The sequence below is a fragment of the Triturus cristatus genome, chromosome 8 (assembly GCF_964204655.1).
Source record: "Triturus cristatus chromosome 8, aTriCri1.1, whole genome shotgun sequence".
Taxonomy (NCBI): domain Eukaryota; kingdom Metazoa; phylum Chordata; class Amphibia; order Caudata; family Salamandridae; genus Triturus; species Triturus cristatus.
Genome location: NC_140591.1, coordinates 1,380,177,386 through 1,380,203,547, shown reverse-complemented (window position 1 = coordinate 1,380,203,547; position 26,162 = coordinate 1,380,177,386). Strand labels below are relative to the sequence as shown.

The 26,162-nt window shown below is 47.4% G+C and overlaps 1 protein-coding gene across 3 annotated transcripts in view; it reads left to right on the top strand.

Annotated features, from left to right (window-relative positions):
• The window catches only part of CCT8 (chaperonin containing TCP1 subunit 8), a 123,502-nt gene that overhangs the window by 26,005 nt on the left and 71,335 nt on the right, over nt 1-26,162 (top strand). For all 3 annotated transcript variants that reach the window (XM_085623090.1, XM_085623088.1, XM_085623089.1), the window contains exons 3-7: nt 1,528-1,607; nt 19,583-19,732; nt 20,776-20,956; nt 21,579-21,640; nt 22,306-22,443. In XM_085623090.1, the coding sequence (XP_085479216.1) occupies nt 1,528-1,607; nt 19,583-19,732; nt 20,776-20,956; nt 21,579-21,640; nt 22,306-22,443 (611 nt within the window). The remainder of the gene's footprint in view (nt 1-1,527; nt 1,608-19,582; nt 19,733-20,775; nt 20,957-21,578; nt 21,641-22,305; nt 22,444-26,162) is intronic.

The window sequence follows — 26,162 nt, the reverse complement described above, 5'->3', positions numbered from 1 at the left end:
TTTGCTGTTTTAGAATAGGAAATCTAAGGAAGGAAGGTTCAGGGTGCCCCTAAATACAAAATTTAGGGGCGTTACAGGTAGGTAAAGGGCAGGGACCTATCCTGCCACTCTCCTGTGGGAGGGGGGCAGTAGCCTAGTCCTGATTGGGCAGTGCTCCCCATCTTCAAGATGGGCGAGAGCCCGGAGATGTGCTTCGCCTCCCCCACCTGAGGGGTGGGGTTGGTAGAGACTGGCACACCCCCTTTCCTTCCTTGGGGTTTCCCGCCAGTTTTCCTGCCAGAGTGGGGGCCAGTTGCTGAGTACAGCAAGTGGCCTGGAGAAGCTCATGAAGGCGGCATGCCTTTGAAGCTTCCCCTGCCCATCCTGGGGAGGAGACCTAGCACCTAGCCCAGGATGTGCATTGTTGCAGGCCCAGGAGAGCGGATGGCTCTCTACCCAGGGGTCCAGCGACGTGTGCTTTGTGGCAGCCTAGGCAGCCCCTCAGACAAGATGTGGATTGTAGGTTAGGTTCAGGGGGCAACATTAAGTTGCCTTCTGTTGTGCATTGTACATTAAATCCCACACTGGCATCGGTGCGAGTTTAGTGTGCTGAGAAGTTTGATACCAAACTTCTCAGCCTTCAGTGTTGCCATCATGGTGCTGTGGAGTTCGTGTTGACGACCTCCCAGCACCATATACTCTTAATGGCAGCACTGCACTTACAGTGCCCAGAAATGGGCCTGGGTACTGTAGGAGCACAGGACTCCTGCACCTGTACCCTCACCACTGGCATAGGGCACCTAGCTAGAGGGGTGACTGAGGTATGCCAGGGCAGTGTGTGTTGTGGGCATGGCACACAGGGATGCGTGCCATGTCGACTCCGTTTGGTTCTGCACCCGGACACTCAGCCTGCAAAGGTAGTGTGTGTGTATCCGGGTACAGGGCCTCTAAGGGTGGCACAATAAGTGCTGCAGCACTTAGGGGCCTTCTCTGGTCACAAGGCCCTGGGTACCTAGGGTACCATTTACCAGGGGCTATGTGGCCAGAGATGCCAATTGGGTTTAGGCTGTCATGCAGTTTTAGGGAAGGAACACAGGCCCTGGGTACCTGATTGGCAGGAGCCCAGGGCACACTCAAAGTACATCAGCAATTCAGCAAAAAGTGGGGGCATACTATTCAAGAAAGATGGCACTTTCTCACATGAGACACTTCACTTTCTGTTGTAAATGTCCAACTTTTTATTAGCTATTGTGACTCAAGGTTTTGTTTGCTAGTGCTAAGTCATATCTTTGTTAGGAATGTTCGCTGAATGAATGGGTGAATGATTTGTAGTGAACACTGCAGATGATATATTTGACGTGAACCGCGCTGTCCATGCAGTAGCAACGTAATTAAAATATATTTCAAATCTTGTAAGTATGTTTTACTTGCATCACTGCTTGAAAATGCACTCCTTCTTTAATTTTCTTTGATGTACAGCACTTGCTCTTAAGTGATTGTGTGTGTTCTATGCATGACCAGTTCTCATTCCTGTTTTTATTTTTGTAGGAATGAATAAAATGGTGATTAACCATCTAGAGAAACTGTTTGTAACAAACGATGCTGCAACCATTTTAAGAGAGCTTGAGGTAAGCATGCAAACATGTTTTCAGTGGTGAATGTTAAGGCAATATGTCTTTTAATTATTAAGGAACATTGTTTCCCACATGAGAGCTATTATAGGAAGGTTATATGACATTCAGTGAACATTTCCTCATCTTATTTGCTAGACCTGGTTTTATAAAACGATGTGAAGTATGTCTGTATCTGCCTTTTGCTAGGGTCACTTGCATTCTCAGACAATAGAAATGTATACATACACACTACTGGCGGTCACCAGTAGATAGTTATAGTTCGGACCTATTATCCATAGGAAAAGCGTTTTTTGATTTGCCAATATCTTTGGCGCCGTTTGACGAATTTTCGTGGAATTTTCCGCGAAATAGGGTTAGACCGCCCAGTTTGTGTTTCGAAAGTTTCGGGGTGGTTCGTCTAGCGGGCGCCGAGGAAAAAAGGGGGGGTACCAAAGCGCGTTTTCTCCATGTTATTTTCCATAGGAACTTTTACAGGCTATAGCCCGAACTGCTGAACGGAATGACACCAAATTTGGCAAAAAAGGTAGGTCTTGGTTCAGTGTATGCCCTTTTTAGGTCTCGCCTGAGCTAGCGCGCATAGGCTGCGAGGCTTCTAGTAAGGACTTTAAACTCGAACCACACGCTTGTGCGTGTGGTCCGAGTTTAAAGTCACACACTATTGGCCTTTGCGTGCGTCTTTCTAAGAAAGAAAGCACGCAATTGGCCAAAGGTGGGTGCGTGTCCCGCCTTCTCTTCCCCCCTGGCCTAGGGAGCTCTGGAGCGAGCAGCAGCGCGGCCGGGTGCCAGCTGCATTCCTTTCGCAGCTGCATTTGTTTTCCTTACTCCCTTACCACCAATGTGGTTCTAAAGGAAACACAAGTCACACGTGTGGATAAAACAATTACCATACTAGTGAAAATAAATGTGGCCCTGTAATGCATGTTAAATAAAGCAATTGCACTAATAAACTCTCATTTCTTACTCGAGCGCAAAGATCAGATTCCACGTTATTACCACAGTATTGTGTAACTGATGTGAAACAGCGGTATAGTCTCAGAATGTCTGACGCAGTGACTTGACGATTAGAACAATCTATCTAGCACTCACAAAGCCTATTCTGTGTTTTTATCTCGATGCATAAATTGTTCCTTATTAATTGACATTCTGTTAATAAGAGGTAAACCAGACCTGAAGGAGCATTGGAATTTTAAAAGTCCTTATGTTCACTGCATCTTGCAAAGAACAGTTGATCTAATTTCTACTGCCATAGCAGAGATTATGTTCCTCAGTTTCTACAGTGTTAACCACATAATTATTTTCTGATTGCAACAGAAAAGCAAGTCCAGTGATTCACTTACTGTTCTCAGTACATTTCCCCCTTTTTGGGGCAAAATTTCAAGCAAGATAAAGCAGAAACAAAAACGGAGTTTAAGAACTGACATTGCCATCTGCTGGTGCACAGAAAACGTCCTACAATGAATGTGTTTTTTCTCGCCTGGGTGTTGGGCCATTAATTTGTCCTTTGGAGATTTTACTGCACTGCAACTATCATATTGCGAAAATTGGGACAGTGATAAATGAGAACATTCCCTGTACTTTAGTGTGTATGGTTCCTGGGATTGTGGAACTGTTGCGACGTGAACCCACTGGATTTCAGCTGTGCTATTAAAAATCCAGTGTTGGAGTTATCTTATCTGATTGGATGGTACTCTGCCTTTCAGTATGAAAGTATAAAAGATTGGTGAACATTCAGGAAGATACTATTTTTGGTCTCCGTTATAATTCAGTGCCCTGAAGGAGTCCTGTTTCAGGACGAAACGCGTCGGCTGGTCTATCTGTAGAGTCATAGGAACTGAATGTTATGTTTCTTGAAATTATCGAGAAAATGAATATAAGGAATGATCTCTGAAGAAATTTTATAATTGAAAATGAACTCTGTGGCTTTAAGTTTCTCGTGTGGTGCACCTCTTTCTTGTTGGTATACACTGATTCCTAAGGGAATAGGCATTGTAACAGTGGGTGCCACTGAGTGTGCACACGAATTTCCATTAAATAAAGGGTTTGTACTGTGAGAGTAATAATAGGTTAGGTGCTGGTTAATTGAAGGCTCCACTGTTTTTGTTGCTCTGAATGTGTAAAATACTTAACGAGTAAAGTGTACTCTGCTCCTATATTTTTCACTTGGGGCTTTGGTCCACTTCTCACCTTAGTTCATTTGGCTGATTCATTTTTCATGGTCTGTAGCAAAATAAAATCTAAAGGAAATGTTGACGTTATTGTTTAAAAAAGGTTTAATATTTACAATGTTGTGTACTCCATTTCCAATTTAATATAATTTGACACAGACTCGAGAACAAAGATCTTTTTACCTGGGATTGCACACTGTTCATATCATGCACAAGGACACGGTGCGTGTCTGAATGAAATATTAGTGACTTCAAAAGCTTACTTTCTGCACGTGATTTTGGGCTGATCTTTAAGGTTGGAAATCGCGTGCGTGTCATGTATGTGCTGCTGCCTGTCAGGTGAGTCACGGAAGCTTGTACAGTTGCCCACACTGCTGCTCCAGTTTGTGGTAGGAAAGGTTTCACTGCTGCCAGGCATGTTCTCTGTGGAAGGATTTTTTTATTAATTTGAAGATGTATATATAGCGGCTTATCGCTACTTGAGGGTTTCCAGGCACTGTCTGGGCACGGGGAGATAAAGTGATTTGCCCAGAATCATAGGATTTTAAGCCGAGACGCAAACCCGAAACTCCAGCTTCCGAGTTGGCAGCTCTGGTCCCTGCGCCACATCCTCTCAGGATAGCAAAGTTTCCTCCTCCTACCCTTGTTTTGTGAGGTCAGCTTGCTCTGTGTAGAGAAGCGTGTACTGCTGCTGCCCTTGAAGTACCTGTTCTGTACAATGGATTAAAGCTTAAGAAAACATTTTCTCTTCCCAAAAGCCAGGCCTCTCCTGCTGTCTGTGTGTTTTGTACAGTATCCTGGACAGATGTCAGCGAGCGTGCCGACACTTTGTGCTCGTAAAGGAAAATATAATGTGCCCCCTTCATTTTCCTCAGGTCGTTTCCCTAAGGGTCTTGGGGCAATTCTCATTCCTTTATTTCACGTTTGTTTCATAGCTCGCAGGCACTACATGCTGCCTCAATACTCGTGGATTTGTGTATTTACACCAGAACTTGTGACTTATTTTGTGTTGCAATTTTTTGCTCCGAGTGATTTTCTCTCTTTTGTTGCTCTTGTGATGGCTTGTCTTGACGCCACGCCTTGCTGAAAGTGAGTCCATTTTCTTTAAACCAGCATTTCCAATGCAGTAGGTCTCGCATTTACGTGAGTTTAAGCTATTGGCATTGTAAATGACAATGCCTTTTATTTATGTTTTAAAAACGGAAAGAAAAATAAAAGCTATTGTTATTTGCAATGTCAACAGCTCAAACTCTCGTAAATGCGAGACCTACTGCATTGCAAAAGCTTGTTGATAAATCCGTTCAGTAGTTCCTGTGAAATTGAAAGAAAAATATCGATCTCGGAGCACCGAAGGGTGTTCGCGAACCCTCCCGGGCACGAGCTTCGCTCTGATTGGCTGCCAACACTCCAAACCAGGAAGTGTTGGCCGCCATCTTGTGACTCTGTAACCGAGTCACAAGAAAAAGGGTGAAACAAAGTGAACAAGCATTAAAAGTGCAATAGGTCTCGCATTTACAAGAGTTTGAGCTATTAACATTGCAAATGGCAATGCCTTTTATTTTTGTTTTTACAAGATAAATAAACGGCATTGTTATTTACAATGCCAATAGTTTAAACTCTCGTAAATGCGAGGCCCATTGCATTGCAAATGCTTGTCTTGTGCTGGAACCGTAATCCTGCCTTCCAGTCCCTGCCTAGAGGGCAGCTAAGGAATGAGTTTCCCGGAGATGAGACCTGATTTATTATGAGGTCTTTGAGCTTGACATGAAGGCACCTTGATGTTTACAATCCCCAGGGGTCGGGGGGGTTATGGCCTTTACAGATGCCTGCCAGAAGCTTTTTAAATGATAGCTGTATCTTGGTCCGTGCGCACTCATCATAGGGCCTAAACAGTGTGGGATTCCATATCAGTGCTCTTCCATCACTTTCACAGCAGATTCCTCATAATCCTCTAGTGACTCTATGAACCACCCCATGTTAGACAACAAGTCACAATATAGCTGCATGCCCATTGTGCTGTCACCAAGGCATATTTGAAGAAGGAAAGGTTCGCCTTCTCCCCCACCACAGGACTGCATCAACCTCCCAGTTTGTTCTTCCTATCACCCGCCCCCGAGAGACCTCTGTATAACCCGAAGACATTGCTCCCTGTATAGCGCCTCCTCATCCCTCCCCAGACAGTGCTTCACCCCTAGTCGACCGGGGCCTAAACGCTGCACTCCCCAGCCGTGGGTGTAGCACCCACCAGTGCCTGGCACTGCAAACCCCCATACTCCTCCACTTCCAGATGTGGCAGGAATGCTGAGGGATTCCTCGGAAACCCACCCCACCCCTTCCACCTGAGGCTGAAGAGAAATGAAGATAGCGGTAGGGGAGAAACCCAGATGTAATTAGCCTCCAGGTGCTATACACCTTGTCTGTGCCCATGGCACCTCCGTTCAACATGTAATGAGACCCGACGCTGTCTCTCCCCAGTGCCCCCACCCCTCCGGCGCGCCTTCGTCCCCCTCCAACCCCAATCAATGTGTGTCAGTCTGTCCCAGGACCACCCGCTGCGCGACACCCGGACAAAGTCCGCCTCCCCGGACATCTAACAACCTGCCCAGGACCACCCGCTGCCCGTCCACACTCAAGTGCATCCTGCTCAACACCCGCTCCGTCCACAGACACGCCATCGAACTCTGGAACCTCCTAGACGCCACAGCCCCGGACGTTGCCTTCCTCACGGAGACTTGGATGAACGCCTCTTCAGCTCCCGACATCGCCATCCCAGAGGGCTACAAGATCACCCGGAGGGATCGCACCGCCAACCAGATGGGAGGAGGCATCGCCATCATCCACAGGAACACCATCCGTCTCACGACCAGCACCGACAACACCCTGACCACTGCCGAACACCTGCATTTCCAGATCCACACCGACCCGAAGACCACCCTCAGAGGCACCCTGATCTACCGACCTCCGGGACCACGCACCCAATTCAGCGAGGACATCGCCGACTTCGTCAGCCCGCATGCCCTCCCCTCCGCTGACTACATCCTCCTGGGGGACCTCAACTTCCACCTGGAGAACAACAACGACCGCAACACCAGCACCCTGCTCGACAACCTCGCCAATCTTGGACTCAAGCAGCTGGTGTCCACCCCCACCCACCTCGCCGGACACACACTTGACGCAGTCTTCTCTTCCTGCACAGACATCGACTTCAGCCACGCCACAGAGCTTCAATGGACTGACCACAGCTGCGTCCACTTCACCTTCAAAAGAACGACGACCCACCACCACCAGCAACAGGCTGCCCGCAGAAGCTGGAACAAGATCACAGCCGACCAGCTCGCCACCTCCCTGAGCCAGCACCCTCCTGCCAGCTCAGCGAACCCCAGCCAGGCCGCCGACAACCTCACGAAGTGGATCAGCAACTGCGCGGACGAGCTCGCCCCGCTGAGGACCCCGCCCAGCAGACCCGGCAGCAAGAAAGCCCCATGGTTCACCGACGAACTCAAGAGCTCCAAGAAGAACTGCCGAGCCCTCGAAAGTCTGGAGAAGGGAACCTACACCGGACAACAGAACCTCCTTCAAGCTTGCCACCCGGAAGCACCACCAGCTGATCCGCGCCGCCAAGAAAACAGCATTCAAGGACCGGCTGGACAACAACGCACACAACTGCAAGGAACTCTTCAACATCGTGAAAGAGCTATCCAACCCCAGCGCAGGAAACAACGACATCACCCCATCGCAAGCCCTCTGCAACTCCCTCGCCTCATACTTCCACAACAAGATCGCGGACATACACAACAGCTTCAACAACCAACCAACGCACACCACGACAGAACAACCACCCCCCACCACCACCACCCTCCACGCCTGGACCCCGATCAGCACCGAAGACACCATCCGCACGATGAACTCCATCCACTCCGGATCACCGACCGACCCCTGCCCTCACCACGTCTTCAACAAGGCCGACGCTGTCATCGCACCCCACCTGCGAGACATCATCAACACATCCTTCGACACCGCCACCTTCCCCGAGAGCTGGAAGCACGCCGAACTCAGCGCTCTACTCAAGAAACCCACAGCGGACCCCACCGAACTCAAGAACTACCGCCCCATCTCGCTCCTCCCGTTTCCAGCCAAAGTCATCGAGAAGACCGTCAACAAGCAGCTGGCCGCCTTCCTCGAGACGAATGGATCCCTCGACCCCTCACAGTCTGGCTTCCGAGCCAACCACAGCACCGAGACCGCCCTCATCGCCGCCACCGATGACATCCGAGCCCTGATGGACAACGGAGAAACAGCGGCCCTCATCCTCCTAGACCTCTCCGCGGCATTCGACACTGTCTGCCACCGCACCCTAGTACAGCGCCTCAGCAACGTCGGAATCCAGGACAAGGCTCTGGAATGGATCATCTCCTTCCTCGACGGAAGAACACAGAGAGTCCGCCTACCACCGTACAAGTCAGAGGCCACCGAAGTCATCTGCGGCGTCCCCCAAGGATCCTCGCTGAGCCCCACCCTCTTCAACGTCTACATGAGCCCCCTCGCGGCCATCGCACGCCAACACAACCTCAGCATAATCTCCTACGCCGACGACACCCAGCTGATCCTCTCCCTGACCAACGACCCCGCCGCCGCAAGAGCCAACCTGCACGAAGGGATGAAAGAGGTAGCCGAGTGGATGACGACCAGCCGCCTGAAACTGAACTCAGACAAGACGGAGGTCCTCATCCTGGGCTCTTCACCCTCCGCCTGGGACGACTCCTGGTGGCCTCCCGCCCTGGGCACCGCACCCAAACCGACAGACCATGCACGCAACCTGGGCTTCATCCTGGACTCCTCCCTCTCCATGACCAGACAAGTCAACAACGTCTCCTCGGCGTGCTTCAACATCCTACGCATGCTACGGAAGATCTTCTGGTGGATCCCCACCGAGACCAGGAAGACCGTCACCCAGGCCCTCGTCACTAGCCGACTGGACTACGGCAACGCCCTCTACGCCGGTACCACCGCCAAGCTCCAGAAGAGACTCCAGCGGATCCAGAACGCCTCAGCCAGACTCATCCTCGACATCCCACGAACCAGCCACATCTCCGGACATCTGAGAGACCTACACTGGCTCCCCGTCAACAAAAGAATCACCTTCCGCCTCCTCACCCACGCACACAAAGCCCTACACGACCAAGGCCCGAGCTACCTCAACAGCCGAATCAACTTCTACGCTCCCAAACGCCACCTCCGTTCAGCCAACCACGCCCTCGCCGCGGTCCCCCGCATCCGAAGAGCGACTACAGGAGGAAGGTCCTTCTCCTACCTGGCCGCCAAGACCTGGAACTCCCTCCCGACCGACCTGCGCCTGACCCAAGACCACCTCTCCTTCAGGAAGAAGCTGAAGACCTGGCTGTTCGAGCAGTAGCGGCACCCCCCCTACCCCCAGCGCCTTGAGACCCTACGGGTATGTAGTGCGCTTTAGAAATGTCTTTGATTGATTGAAAAACCGCACCCCATCCCACTGGCCCAAAGTTGACAGTCCCGATCCCGCCTATTGCCTGCTTAATAACACTCCGATCCTCCTGTCGCAACCTGCACAGTGAGCCTGCGGCCCTCCGAGAAACAGTCCCCCCCTCCCAACCGCTACTCCTGCAACCAACCCCCCAGGCGCCATGCGACTTTCACACATCACCCACCCATCCAAACCAGCGCCGACACTCCGGCCGTCCCACATCAAATCCTCCGTACTGCCCCTTATCCTCCACAGCTAGCCACATGTCAGCAGGCCGAGCACAGCCCGGCAAAAACATCCATCCTCTCTGAATGGTGCTCAAACCGCCGCCAAGCCTCCTCCCAGCCTTTGCGCATAGCCGACCCGCCGAGGAACGCCCACCTCCCCTTCACGCCCCATCCCGCACCCTCCCATGCAGCACTCCGACCCCCAAAACCCACAACGCCCCCCTCCTACCCTCAGCCGATCGCCCCCGCTTCCTTCACCCAACCATCCCATTCCGCCCACACCCCAGAACAACACCTTTGCCACTCCGTCCGATGGCACCCTGACCCCTTCGGGTAAAGTCTGCGTTATATAAAAACGCTTAAAATAAACTCCTGTGTCGCCCTCCCTTCCCCTCAAACTCCACCCGCTCCCACTGTTACCCCCCCCCCCGCCCTAATTTTACTCCGTCCTTTAATTTCTTGCACCCATCACGAAAGTATATGCGACCACAACGCCAGTCACCGTGGGCATTCCAACACCGCATCAACCCTAGATCGGCAACCAAGCAGCCCACGCCGACCTCCACAGACCCCAGCAATCTGGTGGCTCCATCACCAACACACTCATCCCCACAAATGTGCCTTGAGGAGGAAATCCACCCTCGGGCGGGGACCTCGCCAGACGAGCCACAATTGGTGAAAGGTGAGCTAGGCGAATACACCAATACTCGGAAATATCCTGCAACTATTCCCCTTAGCACTCTATTAATGCCCCATAACATTCTTGCCGTTTATTACCATTTCAGTTGGTAATATTAACCCCGCCAGCTGCCCCACATATCTCTCCCACCCTCTCCCTGGGCAACAGCACCTCATCCCTCCCAAGGCCCACTGCTCCCTGCCCACCCCCCCCCCCCCCCCCCCCCCCCCCCCTCCTCACACTCTGTAGCAGCAGCACGTATGGTAAACTTTACGATTCACAACCTGGAATGTAGACTGCACAGCATGGCTCGAGCGCATATAAACACAAGCGCTTGCCATGACGTTTTCGTTTGGCTTTTTCTGTCGTGGCCTCGCCTGCCAAAAGGTTTCTCGTCTTTATGGGGCCATGTGTTTGGCCCCATAATGATAAGAAACCTTTTGCGACCAACGCAAAGCAGGCGAGGCCGTCCAAATGGGACGGCTCAAAGCCAAGCGAAAACGTCACCGGCACCTCTTTCCCAATGGCTGGCCGCCATTTACCATAAACGGTGACGCCGGCCAATGGGAAAGAGGGGCGGGGCTTAATGCCCCTTACTGAAAATACCCTGTCAACACTAAATCTCGCCAGCGAGACTGCGCTTGCGCGCAGCCATACACTAGCGAGACCTAAAAATAAAGAAAATGGGGCAGGGTAGAGACCCCCTAGGCCTGTTCAGGGGGTCCCACAAGGACCCCCAGGCCCAAAAAAAGCATTTTAAAAAAATTGGCCGAATTTATGCTGGGGTCATGAATCCGGCCATGGAACAAAAAAAAGAAGCGCGGGCTCCCGCATTTGTCATTGTTAAGCTCCCGGGTGGGCAGGTCCCGGGGGCACTCACCAAATAATTTGAATTATGCTGGGGGTACTTCGGCCCCCCACAGCCATGGGGACCGCCACCTCCCTGAGTATTTGTATGGGTGCCGGAGTGTGTGTGTGGGGGGGGGTAGGAGGTGTGCGACTGTGCATAGATGTGTGAGTGGTTGATTCACTGGGTGTATGGGTTCAAGAGTGCATGTGGAAATAGCTGTATGGGTGGGTGAGTGTGTATGGGTGTGTTGGTGAGTGAATGGATGTCTCAGTGGTACATGTACAAGTAACTACATATCTAAAAGGCAGTTATTGTGAGAATTGCAGTATATAAATGACAATACGCGAGAGTCATTGATTGTGAGTCATTTAAGATGTCATCAGTGATGTCACTGACCATGTCATGAATGATGTAATGTGTGACGTCATCAGCAGTGCATTGCGTGGGCGCGAGTTATAGTTAGCTGAACTAACTATAACGGCGGAATTTCTCAGGTTTTGTACGAGTGAAATGTCCAACTAACTAAAACATCCCTGAAAATATGGGGTTTTTTCAGTGAATTTCTCAAGGTTTTTTAAATGCTAATTTCTAACTATATCAATGCATAACCGTGCAGTTTCTGATCCCCAGTAGCAAGCAGAAGTTAACTCCTGTCACTTTTGTTATGTTTCGGAATTCTAAACACTGAAATAAACTACTGGCCTTTGCTTTCATTTAGCTCATAACAGTAAAGTGATTACAGCGTTTCTTTCTCGAATAGGGAATAACTTCATGGTCCTGGTATTGCCAGGTCCTTTTCTATGCTGCTTTTCCCGATTATGGTTGGAGAACTGGTGGCATTTTCCACTTGCTCACAACAGGCAGAAAGTGTAATCAAATTTCAGAGTAGATTTCGGCCTATTCAGGGGGAGCATTTTCCTATTGCAGCAGCGTGGGGCTGGTGGAAGCCATGCTGTGCTACTGCCTGCAGCTGCTGCTTCATATAACGTGGACTGATATCCCTGGGCCTGGAAATATCTGGTTTGGACTTTGCAGACCCAATCATGCCAAGCCTGTATATGCTTGAAGTTTTATGTGGCACAGTTCCACACTGTGGGTAAAACTCGTCACTCGTAAGGAGGGCCTTAGTCATTGTTTTAGGCTTCTAACAAAACTACACTTCTACCAACTCTCTATTTTTATTAGTACAGACTACATGTAGTCTCAGAAGATTAAAAATGAGTTGTCATTTTCTCATGAGTAACCAGCATTGATGAAGCCAATAGGTTTGGTAAGCACGCACTGTTTTTTTGCAAACTTATGCAGTGTGTAAAAATAATTGGCAGGCATAAAAACTATTTTTGAAAAAAGAAAAGGCACAGAAGAGCACCCTATTTGCAGCCAGTTATGCATATGTGATCAGGCAAAATGCAATCGCAGTGCAAAGCAACCAATGGATGAAGTGGGCTAACCCATTGCACCATGCTTTATGCTGTGACCAGTAGAGGGAAATGTGAATTCCTGTTGAACAATCAATGAAGGATGGCTGATCGGAGGCCCGTGTATGTTTGTGTGTATTTTTATTCTGAATTTTTGGCTAATCCTCAGGCTAGTGGAAATGGGTAAAGCGGTATTAAGGCCAGATCTAAAAATGTAGTTTGTGGCAAATAAACTTTCACTTTTTTTTTTTTTATTGGCAGTAAATGGAGGCATCTCTTGTAGTATGATTTAAATGCTGCCATGAGGGCAGTGAAGGTGTCCATTTACAGCTCCATTTTCTTAATATACAAGTGCAAACTTGTGTAGAGTATTTCAGAGTGTAAAAGATCAAACGTCGCGTATCTGGCATGCTGTATTTTCTTTGAGTCTAGGCAATGGTCCTATTGTGCAGTTCATAACTGCCTCCACACCATCTTGTGGATAAATGAAAAATCTCAGAAGGCTGAAACCACTGTGTCAAAAATAGGCCTGCCACCCTCCCAGTACTCCACTGTACTTGGCACATCAGCTGCCTTAAGTCGAGAATGGTTTAGTGATTCAGTATGTTTGTTACTCTTCTACCCATGTGAGCCTTTTTTCCCTGCTCTCCAAGATTCCCATTCTTCCCCTGCCTCTTCTACGCCTGTTATAGTTGCCCTCTGTAGTTAGCTTCGTGTGGTTAGTTCACTACATACCATGTTAGATTTTCTGGATAAGCTGTAGATAAATGTGTTAGCATTTAGAATCACTTAAAGATTTGTATTCATGTGGCTAATGTGAAAATCCATATGGAGAAACATGAGGAGAGGGCCACCAAGCCAAGACTGGAAGTTATACTCAGTTTGGCTTCCAACTCCATAGAAACATTGAAAGTAGGTGAAATGACCACTAGAAAGGTAAAACCACATTGACGTAACAGACAAGGCGACATCAGAAAGCTAGATGTACATGGTGGCATGCCTGAGCACAACACAAAAGCGTAATGCTATTCACTAAGAGAAAAGGTTGACAACAGATGCTCCAGGTTTTTGTGTTTAACTCGACCACCATTGGCAACAATAGTGGTATCCCCTAATGCCTCAAGTGGTTCTGGCGGGTCTTCCTTGATGCAAGCAGTGAATGTTTGATATAAAGTGACACTCCCCATTTACAGCAGAGAGGTTCACCTGTTACAGGTACCATTGCTGTGATTTCCTGCGCCTTCAACTAATAATTTTCCACTCCTTGTATTATGAGCCTTTGTCTGCAACAGTGTATTGGCATAAACCTGGATGGTTCGGAGTCTCCTCAGCCATGGTTCTTCACCCCTCCTCTACCCTCATTGTCATTTGCTTTTTACTCTTCTGCAACAGTTTGATGTTTTGTACTGAAGAGTATTCACTACTTGCATCTCAACGCAATGCCTAAAATAACTATGCGTTAACACTGGTATAGCTGTGACAGGGTTTGTTTACCAATGTTATAGCTTTTATGCCATTGAGTTATTGCAGATGTTGTGTTTTTTTTCTCTTAACTCCTTTGCTTCTTCTGCAAGGAAAGATGCACTCAGTGTAATGTCTGGTTTAAAAAAAAAAAAAAAATTATTGGCATTTGTGAAAACCTGAATCACAATCCAACAAAACAGTCATCAGGCATCGCTCTGCGCCACCAGGGCGGTGGTGTGATAGCATCCAAGTCTTAATACAACATATGACCGAGATGATCAACAGCATTACATTATTGTTACAGTGGCTATCGTATGACTTCATATGTCCGGCTTGTACAGTGGTTGGGGGCAGTTAAATCTCAGCCCTAGGCGGCAGTGAGATATTGTTTCCCTTTAGGCACGTTAAAGGTCGTCCATATTGACTGTGTTTAGCCAGTTTACAAACGGCCCCCAGATATCCCGGGGGTGGGACCTCGCTGGCATCAGTTCCCTCTGTCTCCAGTTGTGTCTTACAGTGTGTTACACTGATTGTCCAGTTCTTAGTAGTCGGCAATAGAACCACTCTCCATTGAAGGGCCTCCTGATGCTTGGCCATAATTAACAAAAGACACACAATTAATGGACGGAATACAGAACTAATCAAAACATTCACCCCCAGTCAAGAGATCTGGGTTAAATCCATCATTCTTTTGCTCACCATGCCACCCTAGTTTGGACCTGGCCATATGCAACTCAGTCTTGATCCTGTGCCTCGTGGGAACAGTCCAGCCCAAACTGCCATGCCACTGGAATCAAGCTATCCTGGCTGAAGAGGGGTGAAACCCCGTAACCGGTCCTAGGATGCTTGTTTCCAGTCCAGGGAAGACCTGGCTTGGCAGTTCGGGCTGGACTGTTCCCATGAGGCAGAGTGTCAAGACTGGTTTGCATATGGCTGGGTTCAAACTGGAATGGCATGGTGAGCAAAAAAACGATGGATTTAGGCCCAGATCTCTGTACTGGGGTGAATGTATGACATTGTTCTGCATTCTGTCCATAAACTGTTGTTTTTTGCATTGGCCATAATTAATAGCATAGCAGTTAATTTCCTTCTTCTGGGTGGAACAGCAGTATTGTCGCTCGCGGCGTTGCTGCGTGACGTGCACGGCAGTTTGTGTCCGGTTATGTCATGTGCGTACCCAGAAGTTAGCAACCGGGCGGCATTGCCACGCCACGTGTAAGAAAGTAGCCTGTGTGGGGGTATCTGTGGGTGGTTTGCCAGTTGCATAGAGGGGGCGTAGAGCATGTCTAGCTTCACTCTTGTGCCACCCCGTCCATGCCCATCGCAGCGCCTCAATTGTGTTCACTTCATCACGTGGCCTCCTGTATGCTTGAAATATAGCGGTGACAAGTGGTATCGGTGCCGCTCTATCTATTTCAATGGCCACGTGTGGCTGGAAGGGTGTAGCGTTCACCTAGTAGTGTAGGAAATGCGCCTGCGCGCTGTAGGCATTTAGCGCAAAGTCTGGTGCGGTCATGCCCCCCCTGTGATTGGGGTAGGCTGAGTACCTCCCATGCTATTCTGTGTTGTCGCCCCGCCCATACCAGTTCGATCATAAGGGAGCGCAGTGTTTTGAAGAAGTGTGTGGTTAGAGTGATGGGGATATTAACAAAGAGGTACAGCAGCTTGGGCAGGATGATCATTTTAGCTACCGCGATACACCCCATCAGAGACGGGAGTGGGGGGGGGGGGGGGGGGAGTGTTTTACTACTGTAGTCCAATCAACCACTCTGCCATAATTTTCGGACCATAGTTCGTTGAGGTCATTGCTTATCCATATCCCCAGATAGCGTGTTGGCCCTGTCGCCCATGTAATCTGGTATTCAGTTTTGAAAGGCCGAGTGCCGGATGTCAGGGGGAATGATAACAGATTTACCCCAATTTATTCACACCCCTGAGAGTTCACCATATCGAATCGGTTCTCTCGTCATGGGTGCTAGGTTGTCTTTCGGGTCAGTAATGTATAGCGTGATGTCATCCACATATAATGATACTGTCAGACCTCTTGTCGTGAACCCAATACTGCGATGTGTGTGATATCTGATTCTAGCAGCCAGCGGTTCAGTTGCTATGGCGAAAAATAGGGGAAACCAGGGGTACCCCAGCCTTGTTCCCCTAGTGATTTTGATGGGTTCAGAGACCAGGCCATTCATCCTTAAGCGCGCTGTGGGCATAACGTAGAGCAGTTTTAGCTGTTGCATAAAGATGGGGCTGAGATCTATCCGTTGGAGCAGCAGGAAAAGAAATCCCCACTCCAAGGAATCGAATACCTTGGTGGCATCCAGCAAGGCCGCGATCGCCGGGACATGTGGTGCGAGATAGTGCATTAGAGCAAAAAGTGTTCGTAGATTGTGGGACGTGGACCTGCCCGGTTAAAAAAAACAGATTGGTCCGGGACAGTGTAATGTCAGTTTAAACACTACTGGTGCAGCATCGCTACGCAAGCTGCCTTGTTTAATTGGCTGCTGTCACTAAGGGCAAAGAAACTTAGTGATTGTATGTAGCTGGCTCGCTATACAGTCACCAAAATGAGATGGTGTGTAGAGAGTCAAGGCAAACCCCAAAGGAAAGATCAGAGGGTAGTGCTAAGCATGTATTATCTTCACAAAGGCAGTAAATGAGGCGCACACTTAAAGAAATCTGACACCAATTTATACAAATAACACATACTTTTATATAAATTAGATACAAAGATCGGAATCAGGTTAGTACCTTTCTACTGATGAATTTTTACAGTTTTCCGAAATGGACACTTGGGGCCTGATTGAGAGTTTGGCGGTACATCGAGCCACCGAACCCGTGGTAGTGGTCGGGGACCGCTGCACCTTGGTCTGACTGCCGTATTACGAGCTCGGTCTGACCGTGAGTGGACCGCTGCAGCCGCCAGGGATCCTCTATCCCTGGCATGATGGTCTTGAGGCAGCAATACGGTTGGCGGTGCCACGACCCTAACTACGGCGCTGAGACTGCATTTATTAGTTACGGTGTGGCAACACAGGGGTCCCTGCAGGGCCCCCTAATGCCTAATTGCCGATGGGATGCATTCAGGGGGCATGGGGTTCCCCCCCCCCCACACACACCCCTCCCCCCCTGTGTGCATACCTGCTCAGTTCCTGCATGGCATGGACTTAGCAGTTCATGCCGTGCAGGAACTTCCCTTGGCGTTCCTGTTGTGGTGCCTTTTTGAAAGGCACCACTGTGGGAATGCGAAACTGCAAGGAAACTCGTAATCTGGCGGGTTGGCGAGTTTGGCAGTGCGGGGTGGTGGCGTGCCATCCTGCACCGCCAAACTCATAATCCGGCCCTTTGTTCATTTTCTGGACCGCCTTTGTTACCCTATGGAGGAAAAACATATATTGCTTTCAGACACTGGTCAGCGACTTATTGGACTGTTCTTCTGGACTTGAGGTGAGTAAGGGGCATGGTCCAAGGTCACAAGAACAGGTCACCTTAGGAGGCTCTGGGGCATCCGGGTGCAGAGGTGTCTCACTGCGGCAGGTGTCTCATTTACTTCAATGGGAGAAGGATCCGGTTACATACAGGCTGCAAGCAAGTACTGGGGAATCCATGGGGGGCTCAACCCTTGAGATTCTCGGTCACACAGGGGAACCTTTTGATCTACTTCTCCTCTGGCTATGGGGATCTGGTGCAGGAGATTCTTGCATTTAGAAGGAGCCTGCATGAAGATGCTGCAGGCGGCAACAAAGATCAGTCTCGGCTAACCGCAGTGTGGACTTGGCTCTTGTGGTTCTTCGGGCCCCGTTGGCATAGTCACCTACCTTTGACTAGGACTCTGGTGCGCAGGTGCATAGGGGCTTTGAGGAGTCTGGTGGCGGTGGTCACAGACTTGCATCTTGGTATTTGTTTTGCTTCCTGGATGCCTGCTGCGTTGATGGTCCCCGTAGGCGACAGGTCGATGTACCGGGTCTTACTTCTTTGGTACCGGCGGCTGCAGGGGCATAGCTCCTCTGCTCCAAGTAAGTTTCTCTGGAAATTGGCGAAGCACTGGCAACCCTCCGGGTTTCTTGGAGTCTGCATAGCGGCAGGCTGGCAGGGTTGGCACCAAGTGAGTCGTGCTTCTCGGGTCAGCAGTCTTCTCAGTCCACTTCTTTTGTGTTCTTTGAAATCTGAAGTCTTGGTATTAGGTGATCCCCTTAATATTGGGCATGGAGATGTTACAGGGAGTGAGTGGTAGTAACCAATCAGCTACTTATCCCTGGGGTTACTACACCACCTAGATGACCACTTCTGTGAGGAGTGTGCATCACCCTGTCCCAGAATTCCTAATTCCACCTTTCACAATATGGTGGAATTTCAAAACTCGCGTTCACGTCAGACTTGGTCACCCTAGAGGTGTGCCCAGTCTGGCAGTGTAACACGCCTCCTGCATAGCTAATTGTCCTGCCTGTCCTGGTGCCAGATGACCCGGGGGTGGGGGTCTACATCCTCTCCTTTGAGAGAAGCCAGACTTGCATACTAAAAGGCGGTGGGCTCTTTAAAGTCCCCTGCCTCGGAATGCTAATTTACCAGCCTTTCCTGGGGGAGGAAGTAATAACGCCTCTCACCATAGCAGGCATTGTTCCTGATCTCCCGAGAGCAAAGGCTCTCACCCCTGGGGGCGGGTCAGAAATTAGTCTGTGGCAGCAGGCTGGACTGAATCAGTCGGCACACTAAAGGGCTGGTAGATGTTCAGGGGGCACCTCTAAGGTGCCCTCGTTGTGCATGTATTAACAAATCCTACACTGGCATCTGTATGGGTTCATTATTATGAGGTGTTTGATTCCAAACATCCTACTTTTAGTGAAGCCATCATGTAACCATGCTCAGCACATGCTTTTAAAATGGCTTCCCTGATCACTTGTACTATCCAGTAATAGAACTAGGCATTGCAGGGGCATATCTGCTCATGCATGTATGTCCTCACATAAAATATAATGCACCCTACCTTAGGGCTCAAAGGCCTCCTGTAGGGGTGACTTACATATATTGGATTCATTGACTTCGGCATGACACAGGAGTGTTTCATGTTGTGTTTTCACTCATGGTTTGCACCATTTCACGCAACACGCAATGGCAGTCAGTCTGTGTGTAATTGGTATGTGGGTCCCTTAGGAAGTTTCAGAAAATATTCACCACATGTTTTATATGGTGCTGGTCCATCTCAAATATTTACTACAACAATGAGCCTGAGCCCGAAATATTAACTTTTACTTTTTGCATTTTTTCTTTAGTAAAAACTACAGCTCTGTGGTTGAAGATTTTTATGCTGGTTAATCCCTCTGACTTCTTCACGATATATGGCACAAATCGAGCAAATCTAGAAAAAGAAATTGCCCTCTGAATCAAGACAAAAGCAAATAGAACCTAATTGCCTGCACACCACTTTTTATAGAGTGGGTTTTAAAGAGTGAAATGTTTTGTATTATTGGCCGTACGTGAACCATTTTAGTTGTACTATTGGAAATGTGAAAATTAGGTTTTAAGGCATGTGCTGCACGTTGCTCAGTGCCGCTTCATTTGGAGGTTCCCACAGAGGCCAATGCATTGAAAGTAGATAACCTTGGGGTTTTGGGATGCACCTATATAGTTTAAAATATTTAGTCCGCGTTAAATTTTATCCCTTCAAGGTCCAGCATCCTGCAGCGAAAATGATTGTCATGGCTTCTCACATGCAAGAACAAGAAGTTGGTGATGGAACAAACTTTGTCCTGGTTTTTGCTGGTGCACTTCTCGAAATGGCAGAAGATCTGTTGAGAATGGGATTGTCTGTTTCAGAGGTGTGTATTTGTTTTACACTGACTACTTACATTTTATGTTTCTTTCCCATTTGGCTAACTTCTCGCCAAAATGATTTTTCTGCTTTGCTATTTCTTTATACCCAGTGTTTATCCTCTGTGCATGTTAGATTTGGAAATCGCCAAGGAACAGAATTTCAGTAGTTGAATTAGTGTAGGTCTCCTGTTAACAAATATATAAACGGGTTTGTATGCACTTTTCAACTTGGAAACTTACAAACCGGGCCTTCTTTTCATTTAGTGCAAGGCAAACTCAGCAGTCCCCCCTGTCCTTGTAAAGAGTAGGACAAAAACAGTGCATTGGACAGGAGTGATTGGAAGTTCAGCAAATCCTGAACGTCCCCCATTTCATGATTGACAACCTGAATATTCTTTGTGCATTTCTACTTTTTATTGCAGGAACACCCCTGTAAGGGCTGTTTTCAATCTTTGTATTGGTTCAGTCATTTTTGTATGTTTTTCTTTAGCCATTCCGTTTCAGACTCGCACTAGAAGTTGGAAGATGTTCAGCTGTTGTTGAGTTCTAAGGGAGAAGGGTTTAGCACGTCCACTGTTTAAAACAAGCCTTTTGCAAATCTTGAGTCCATGTCTCTTGTGCCTGATTTTTCACTTATCAGTTAATTGAAAATACCTGCTAACAGCAAATCCGTTTTTGAGCTGCCTCTTTTTGTCTTTGCATGCACATTAGAGCAGAACCTTATGCCCAGGGTAGAACATACAAGTGATTTTGCACATCTCTGAAATTGTGATGTGTGTAACATTTGCAGGAGCAGTGGTGAGGCAAACAATTTCTCACTATGGTGTGATTAGTGCAGTTTTCCCAAACTTTCCTTAGGCTGTCCTAACACCATAGCAGAGGGAGTGCAGGAAAAGACCACAGTCTGATTTGAGTGAATAAGCAGCCTAGACATAGATTGTTAAGCATTTTCAATTTCTGAAGCTAGTTCCTGTTTTCTTAATTAAATCTATTGATTTGTGTGTACTCAATACATTTCTAAATGATACATATTGTACCCACACCCTAGATCATAGAAGGGTATGAAAAGGCTTGCAAAAAAGCCCTAGAGATCCTGCCTGACCTGACCTGTTGCTCTGCAAAGAATCTTCGTGATCTTGAAGAAGTGTCATCTCTGCTGAAAACATCTGTCATGAGCAAACAATACGGCAATGAAGACTTTCTGTCCAAGCTTATTGCTGAAGCATGTGGTAAGTCATTTTGCTATAAAGTGAACAGCTAATTGTAAAAATATATGAACACTAAATTCATATTAGACAAAATAAATTAACATCTTGCTTTCTGCTGCTTCAATGTGAGACCCAACTGTGTGCTTTCAAAGTTGCACAGTTAATATGTGTAGAAAACACATAATCTATCAATGTTACTAATATACAGATAGTTCTATAATTTTGCTCTTATTTTTTTGTTAATTAGCAGTGTTTCTTTGTCTTGTACTAAGTTTTTATTTATGGCTCAAGCCCATCGGGTGGTCCAGATTAAAAAGGGGCATAAGGCAAACCTGTCCCAATGAGGCGTTGTCATGTATAAAAGCACACCAGCAGTACAAGTTAAATGTTTGTTAATCTGAAATGAGTAAATCGGACAGAGAAATCTATTGCATCTAATGCTTTTTTTTATTCAGTGTTGCTGGTGTAATAAAATTGCATCACTGCAGCAATTGGTGAAGTTGGTTTGGTGCATTTCTTTAAATGTAGTTACTTGACCTGTTTTATTTGTTCTGTTTTCCTTCTGCTTTATCATTTCCACTCATTGTTGAGGCGCAGTTTTTGCAATACGAAGTTGCTGATGTATGCTCATTTTCTCCTTCAGTTTCCATCCTTTCAGATTCTGGTAATTTCAATGTTGACAACGTCAGAGTGTGCAAGATTTTGGTGAGTTTTCCCTTCCTATTGCATTACTTTTTCTTATTTTGTGCCATAAGGTTAGAACGAATTGGTCTCAAATGCGAATTAATGTGTCTGACCATAGAATATCGTAGGCCAGAGAAGTGACTTATGATGTCAAAACAATTCACGAATTAGGCAGTTAATGTATATATAAACCGCTGTGTAGCCAAATGGAAAGCCATTGAGGAATAATTGGTAGATAGGATCCAATTGCATGTGCCGCTGAATAATACAACTAAAGTAAAGTACTGCAGTAAGGCCTTTATATGGGGCAGTCAATGTTTACTGTGCTGTTTTCATGGTTAACTGGATTCCTTACTCTTTTGAAGAGGACTGATGGACATTGATGGCTCCCTCACAATAATTAATTCCCAATGTGCTTTTTCATTTATGGCCCTGTGTCTCAAACAGGCAGGTGTTGCTTAAACATACAGTGTGTTGCTTAAACAGTTGTCAGATAATATATGTTCTCTAGAATACATGTGGAGGATATTTTGTTATACAGCCTTAATAAGAAGTTATGAAAGTATACCCTTTCTCCAAGAATACAGCCCTTTTAGAATTTTTTCAATAAAGCATTACACTGATTTACTATGTTAGCTTGAGTACAATACAAACTTAAATACAGTGCTTTGATGTTTTTTATTTAGGGCTCCGGGTTGCTATCTTCGTCTGTCTTACATGGCATGGTATTCAAAAAAGAAACCGAAGGAGATGTAACATCAGTTAAAGATGGCAAAATTGCAGTGTATTCATGTGCTTTTGATGGAATGCTAACAGAAACCAAGGTAAGAAAATTGGTAGAATATCATGTGCCTAAAGCAGGGTGATTAGTTGGCGATTGTTGGGGTGAGGGAATAATTGGGTGGGGGAATAACTCTGATTATTTTCGGCTCTTGTTTTTGCAGCGGTACATGTATTTGCTTTGGTCTAAGATCAGTTTGTGGGCTAATCCCTCTTCGAACAAAACTTCAGAGAGGCACAACATTTCAGGTTGTTGGCTTTCAAGGGTAAAGATGCCAGCAGAGCAGAAGCACAGGGAGCAGTCTTTACAAAGATGCAGCAGGGGGCATCCAGTGTGTGGCAGGGCTTTTGTTTGGCAGCTGGTGATCAAGGGTCTGTGACTGCAAGTTTTAGTTTGGGTCGAGTGATGAGGATTGAAATCTGACTTTGGACACAAGGCTGGTCAGATTTGAGTTGACCACATTTGATGCTCATTGAAAGGAAATTCATGTTGTTGGACACCTTCATACTCTGGGTTTTCTAATGCTTCGGAATTAGCTATATTTATTCTGAAATCAGAGATTGCTTCATACCTCAATTTCTTCCATACGTTGGAGAACTGATTGTAATGGATCAATGAGAGACCATTGCATAATCCCCAAATGTCTTTAGTTTGAACTCTTGTTTCCCTTTAATTCTTCTTTCTCTATCCTTTCACCCTCTTATTCCCGCTATGTTTAGGGAATCGTCCGCTGTTGGGGCAAATAGGGTGGAGGGGGGTTGCCCTCCCTGCCAATGCCTGTAGCTATTGTTATAGGCTAGACTTTGTGACATTGACTTGATGTTCACTCTGGGATGATGCTAGCGTGCTACAGTCAGTCTTAGAAAGCGCAGAACCAATCTTACATTTTGAAGCACACCAGTTAACAAGGTAGAATGACGTTTTGGAGTCCAGTGCTAGCAATATCCTATTACACCTAATTTGTAGGTAATAGCTTAACATCTAAATTCTGCAAAGTTGGGTGGTAAGAACGGCATAAACGCAGATCTTTTGCAGGTTTGGGGATTACGAAATAGTAGCTTTATCCATTGAGTCGGCAAGGGCGACCTTTTCGCCAATATAAAGAAGTGCATCAATATTAGGACTGTTGTTGCACAAAAGAAAATTGTGAAAGACTGCTTTATGGCACATATTTGTTGAATGCAACAGATTGCGAGTTGCTTTCTTAGTGTTATCGCCTGTCGTCAACTTCTAGGGAACTGTTTTCTCTTATGTATTACCCCTACCTCATTCCGCGTAGATTCCGTCCTTTTCTTTGCTCTCAAATGCTTAAAACTGGCTGCTTTTTCTGTAAATCGCCTTTGCACCACCTTCAGCATGCCCCTTAATGTAGTTGTGAGCACGCCCACTTTATCATTTTCGCCAAGAGTTCCTGAACAGCTAAAAGTATTTCTTGCTTAAATGTTGCATTATAGAGTAGATTAAATCTCCATTTTCCCCAGTGTGTCGAGTATGTGGCTGTGTGCAATGCAGAAGTGATGATCAAATGGTTTGATAGTGCTATATGTCCTAGTGCAGTATTTTGGTTTTGTTTCAGGCAATGTCCTACCAAGAAGTAATCTAGATGTACAGTGTGCCAAAGAGTAAAGTGTAATAATTTGTCTTGGGGCTGTATGTGTCTTCACTCATCTCCAAATCCCATTGTCGAGACATCTTTGAAGGGCTGTGTCAAAATACTCATCCCTCCTCCCCCAGCCCACACTCCGCTTCTCGGTATCTCTGGCCAGGTCGGTCTTTGCCACTGTCAATGATCTCACCTAATAATGGCTTTCCCTTTCGCTGTGGCTAATGTCTGTTTTCATTTTGAAGCATTTCTCTTGGTTGTAGGTGCATGCATTTATGAAAGGTGCATTGTAGGAAGCTGGCTCTTTATATGGTGCACCAAAACGAGGTACACTGTGTAAAGAGTCATGGCAACCCTTTTTGGTTTAGTGAGGCAATATGATAACACTAAATGCTCTCTTTTGTGGTAGTGTGGGTGAGCAGTTTAGGCCTGTCGGAGTGCAGTGGTAAACATTTGTTGTACTCGCAGAGATTACTCATGGGAAAAAAGGCATATGTTGCATACAGTTATTTGCAGTCTGTTTCTGGGTGTCTCCTTCGGGACTTAGGGTCATAGGGGGGCCAAGGTCCAAAGTACCACCATCAGTTATTCGTTACCTACCCTTGGGCATCCAGGTGCAGCAGTGGCGTAACGAAACTTGAGGGGGCCCCCCTGCAGGGTGCGTGGAGGGGCCCCCTCCGCACTCAATCTGGAGCTCTCCGGCAGAAGTGCGGTGCTGAGGGGGCCCCCTGGAGGTTGGGGGTTCCCCCGCACCGCAGGGGCCTGTGTTACACCCCTGCTTCCTGCCTGCCACTACAGACTGGAAAGACAGTTGTCTCCCTGCAAGTTCAACTTTACCAGTACAACTTATGGCAAAGCCACCAGTATGTGTAAGTTTACTCCAAGGAAGGCCTATAGAGCCCTAGGGCCGGGAGCTTTATATTGTTAAGGAAGACACATAGGTTTATACATTGCTTCGCTGCAAAACCTCTAAAAGTTGTCGTTTTGCTGAGGAAAGTTAGTAGCCCCATTGGCTAACACAGGGTTGCCTGCTGGCATCCCAGCCTGGTATACTTCTGAATGGGACTACTGCTGGAACCAGCACCTTCTGGTTGGCTGAAGGGGTACCCCCAGCCAGGCAGAATCCACCGCTCCTGTCAAGGGCAGGTTATTAAACTGTACTACCCACTCTCACCCTCGGGTAGCTTGGCACTGAGCAGTCTGGATTATTACAGAGGCAATGTGTAAAGCAAAGGCATAGCACGCCACCACGGTAAGTACACGGCACGTCACAAAAGAGAGACATCACACCGAATATTGATTTTAGTCAGCACACACATTAATCAATGCAACATGAATATCTTGCATTTAAGGGCATAAATCACACTTGCCAATAATATTAGCAGTACTAGGCCCAATCGTGTTGATAGGATTTCAATATATGCACACATGAGAAAGTTGCATTCTAAACCCCACACAGCACCTGTATCTGGTGCAACACGTTGTCAGTCTCAAGCCCACCCCCACAATCCTATTACTGAAATATCGCACAGTTTAAGGGTGCACCTTGGGCTACAACGGCATCAGTAATATGTACATACAAAGAATGATAACACTTTTTAGCAGCACCGCAGGCTGGGTCCACTCGGGTAAAACCAGTGTAAACTGTATGTACTTTTGGCAGGAAATCAACATATAAACTATTACCACCGTTTTCTATCGTTAATCACAGGTGGTCCACAGACTGTCACTCCCACACACTCACTCACTCTGCACCGTTACACGATGCAACGGGTACCAGCCCAGTCTGTACAGGACACTCATGTACACATACAGACCGACACACTAATGTGGTTCCACTAATACCCCGCATGTCAACGGATAACACACTGAAGACCCCATGGCTCCAAGTCTCCCACCACCCTCCTATTTAAACCCACTATCCCTGACACCCAGGATGGAAGATCACCAGCCCCGCCCTCCAGATACTAGTCCACACGCGGTCAAGGTCACACTTCGTGTGGGTCCCTGGAAAGCAGGTGGGGATAAGTAGTCTAAATAAGCGGTAGACGCAAACAAAGGGATCTTGGCGACACTCGGGAAGTTCACCAATAGGTTGTAAAGCAGAAGCAGGTTTGGGTAATAACTGGTTAGAAACAGGGCTCTGCCCGGGCCTTCTG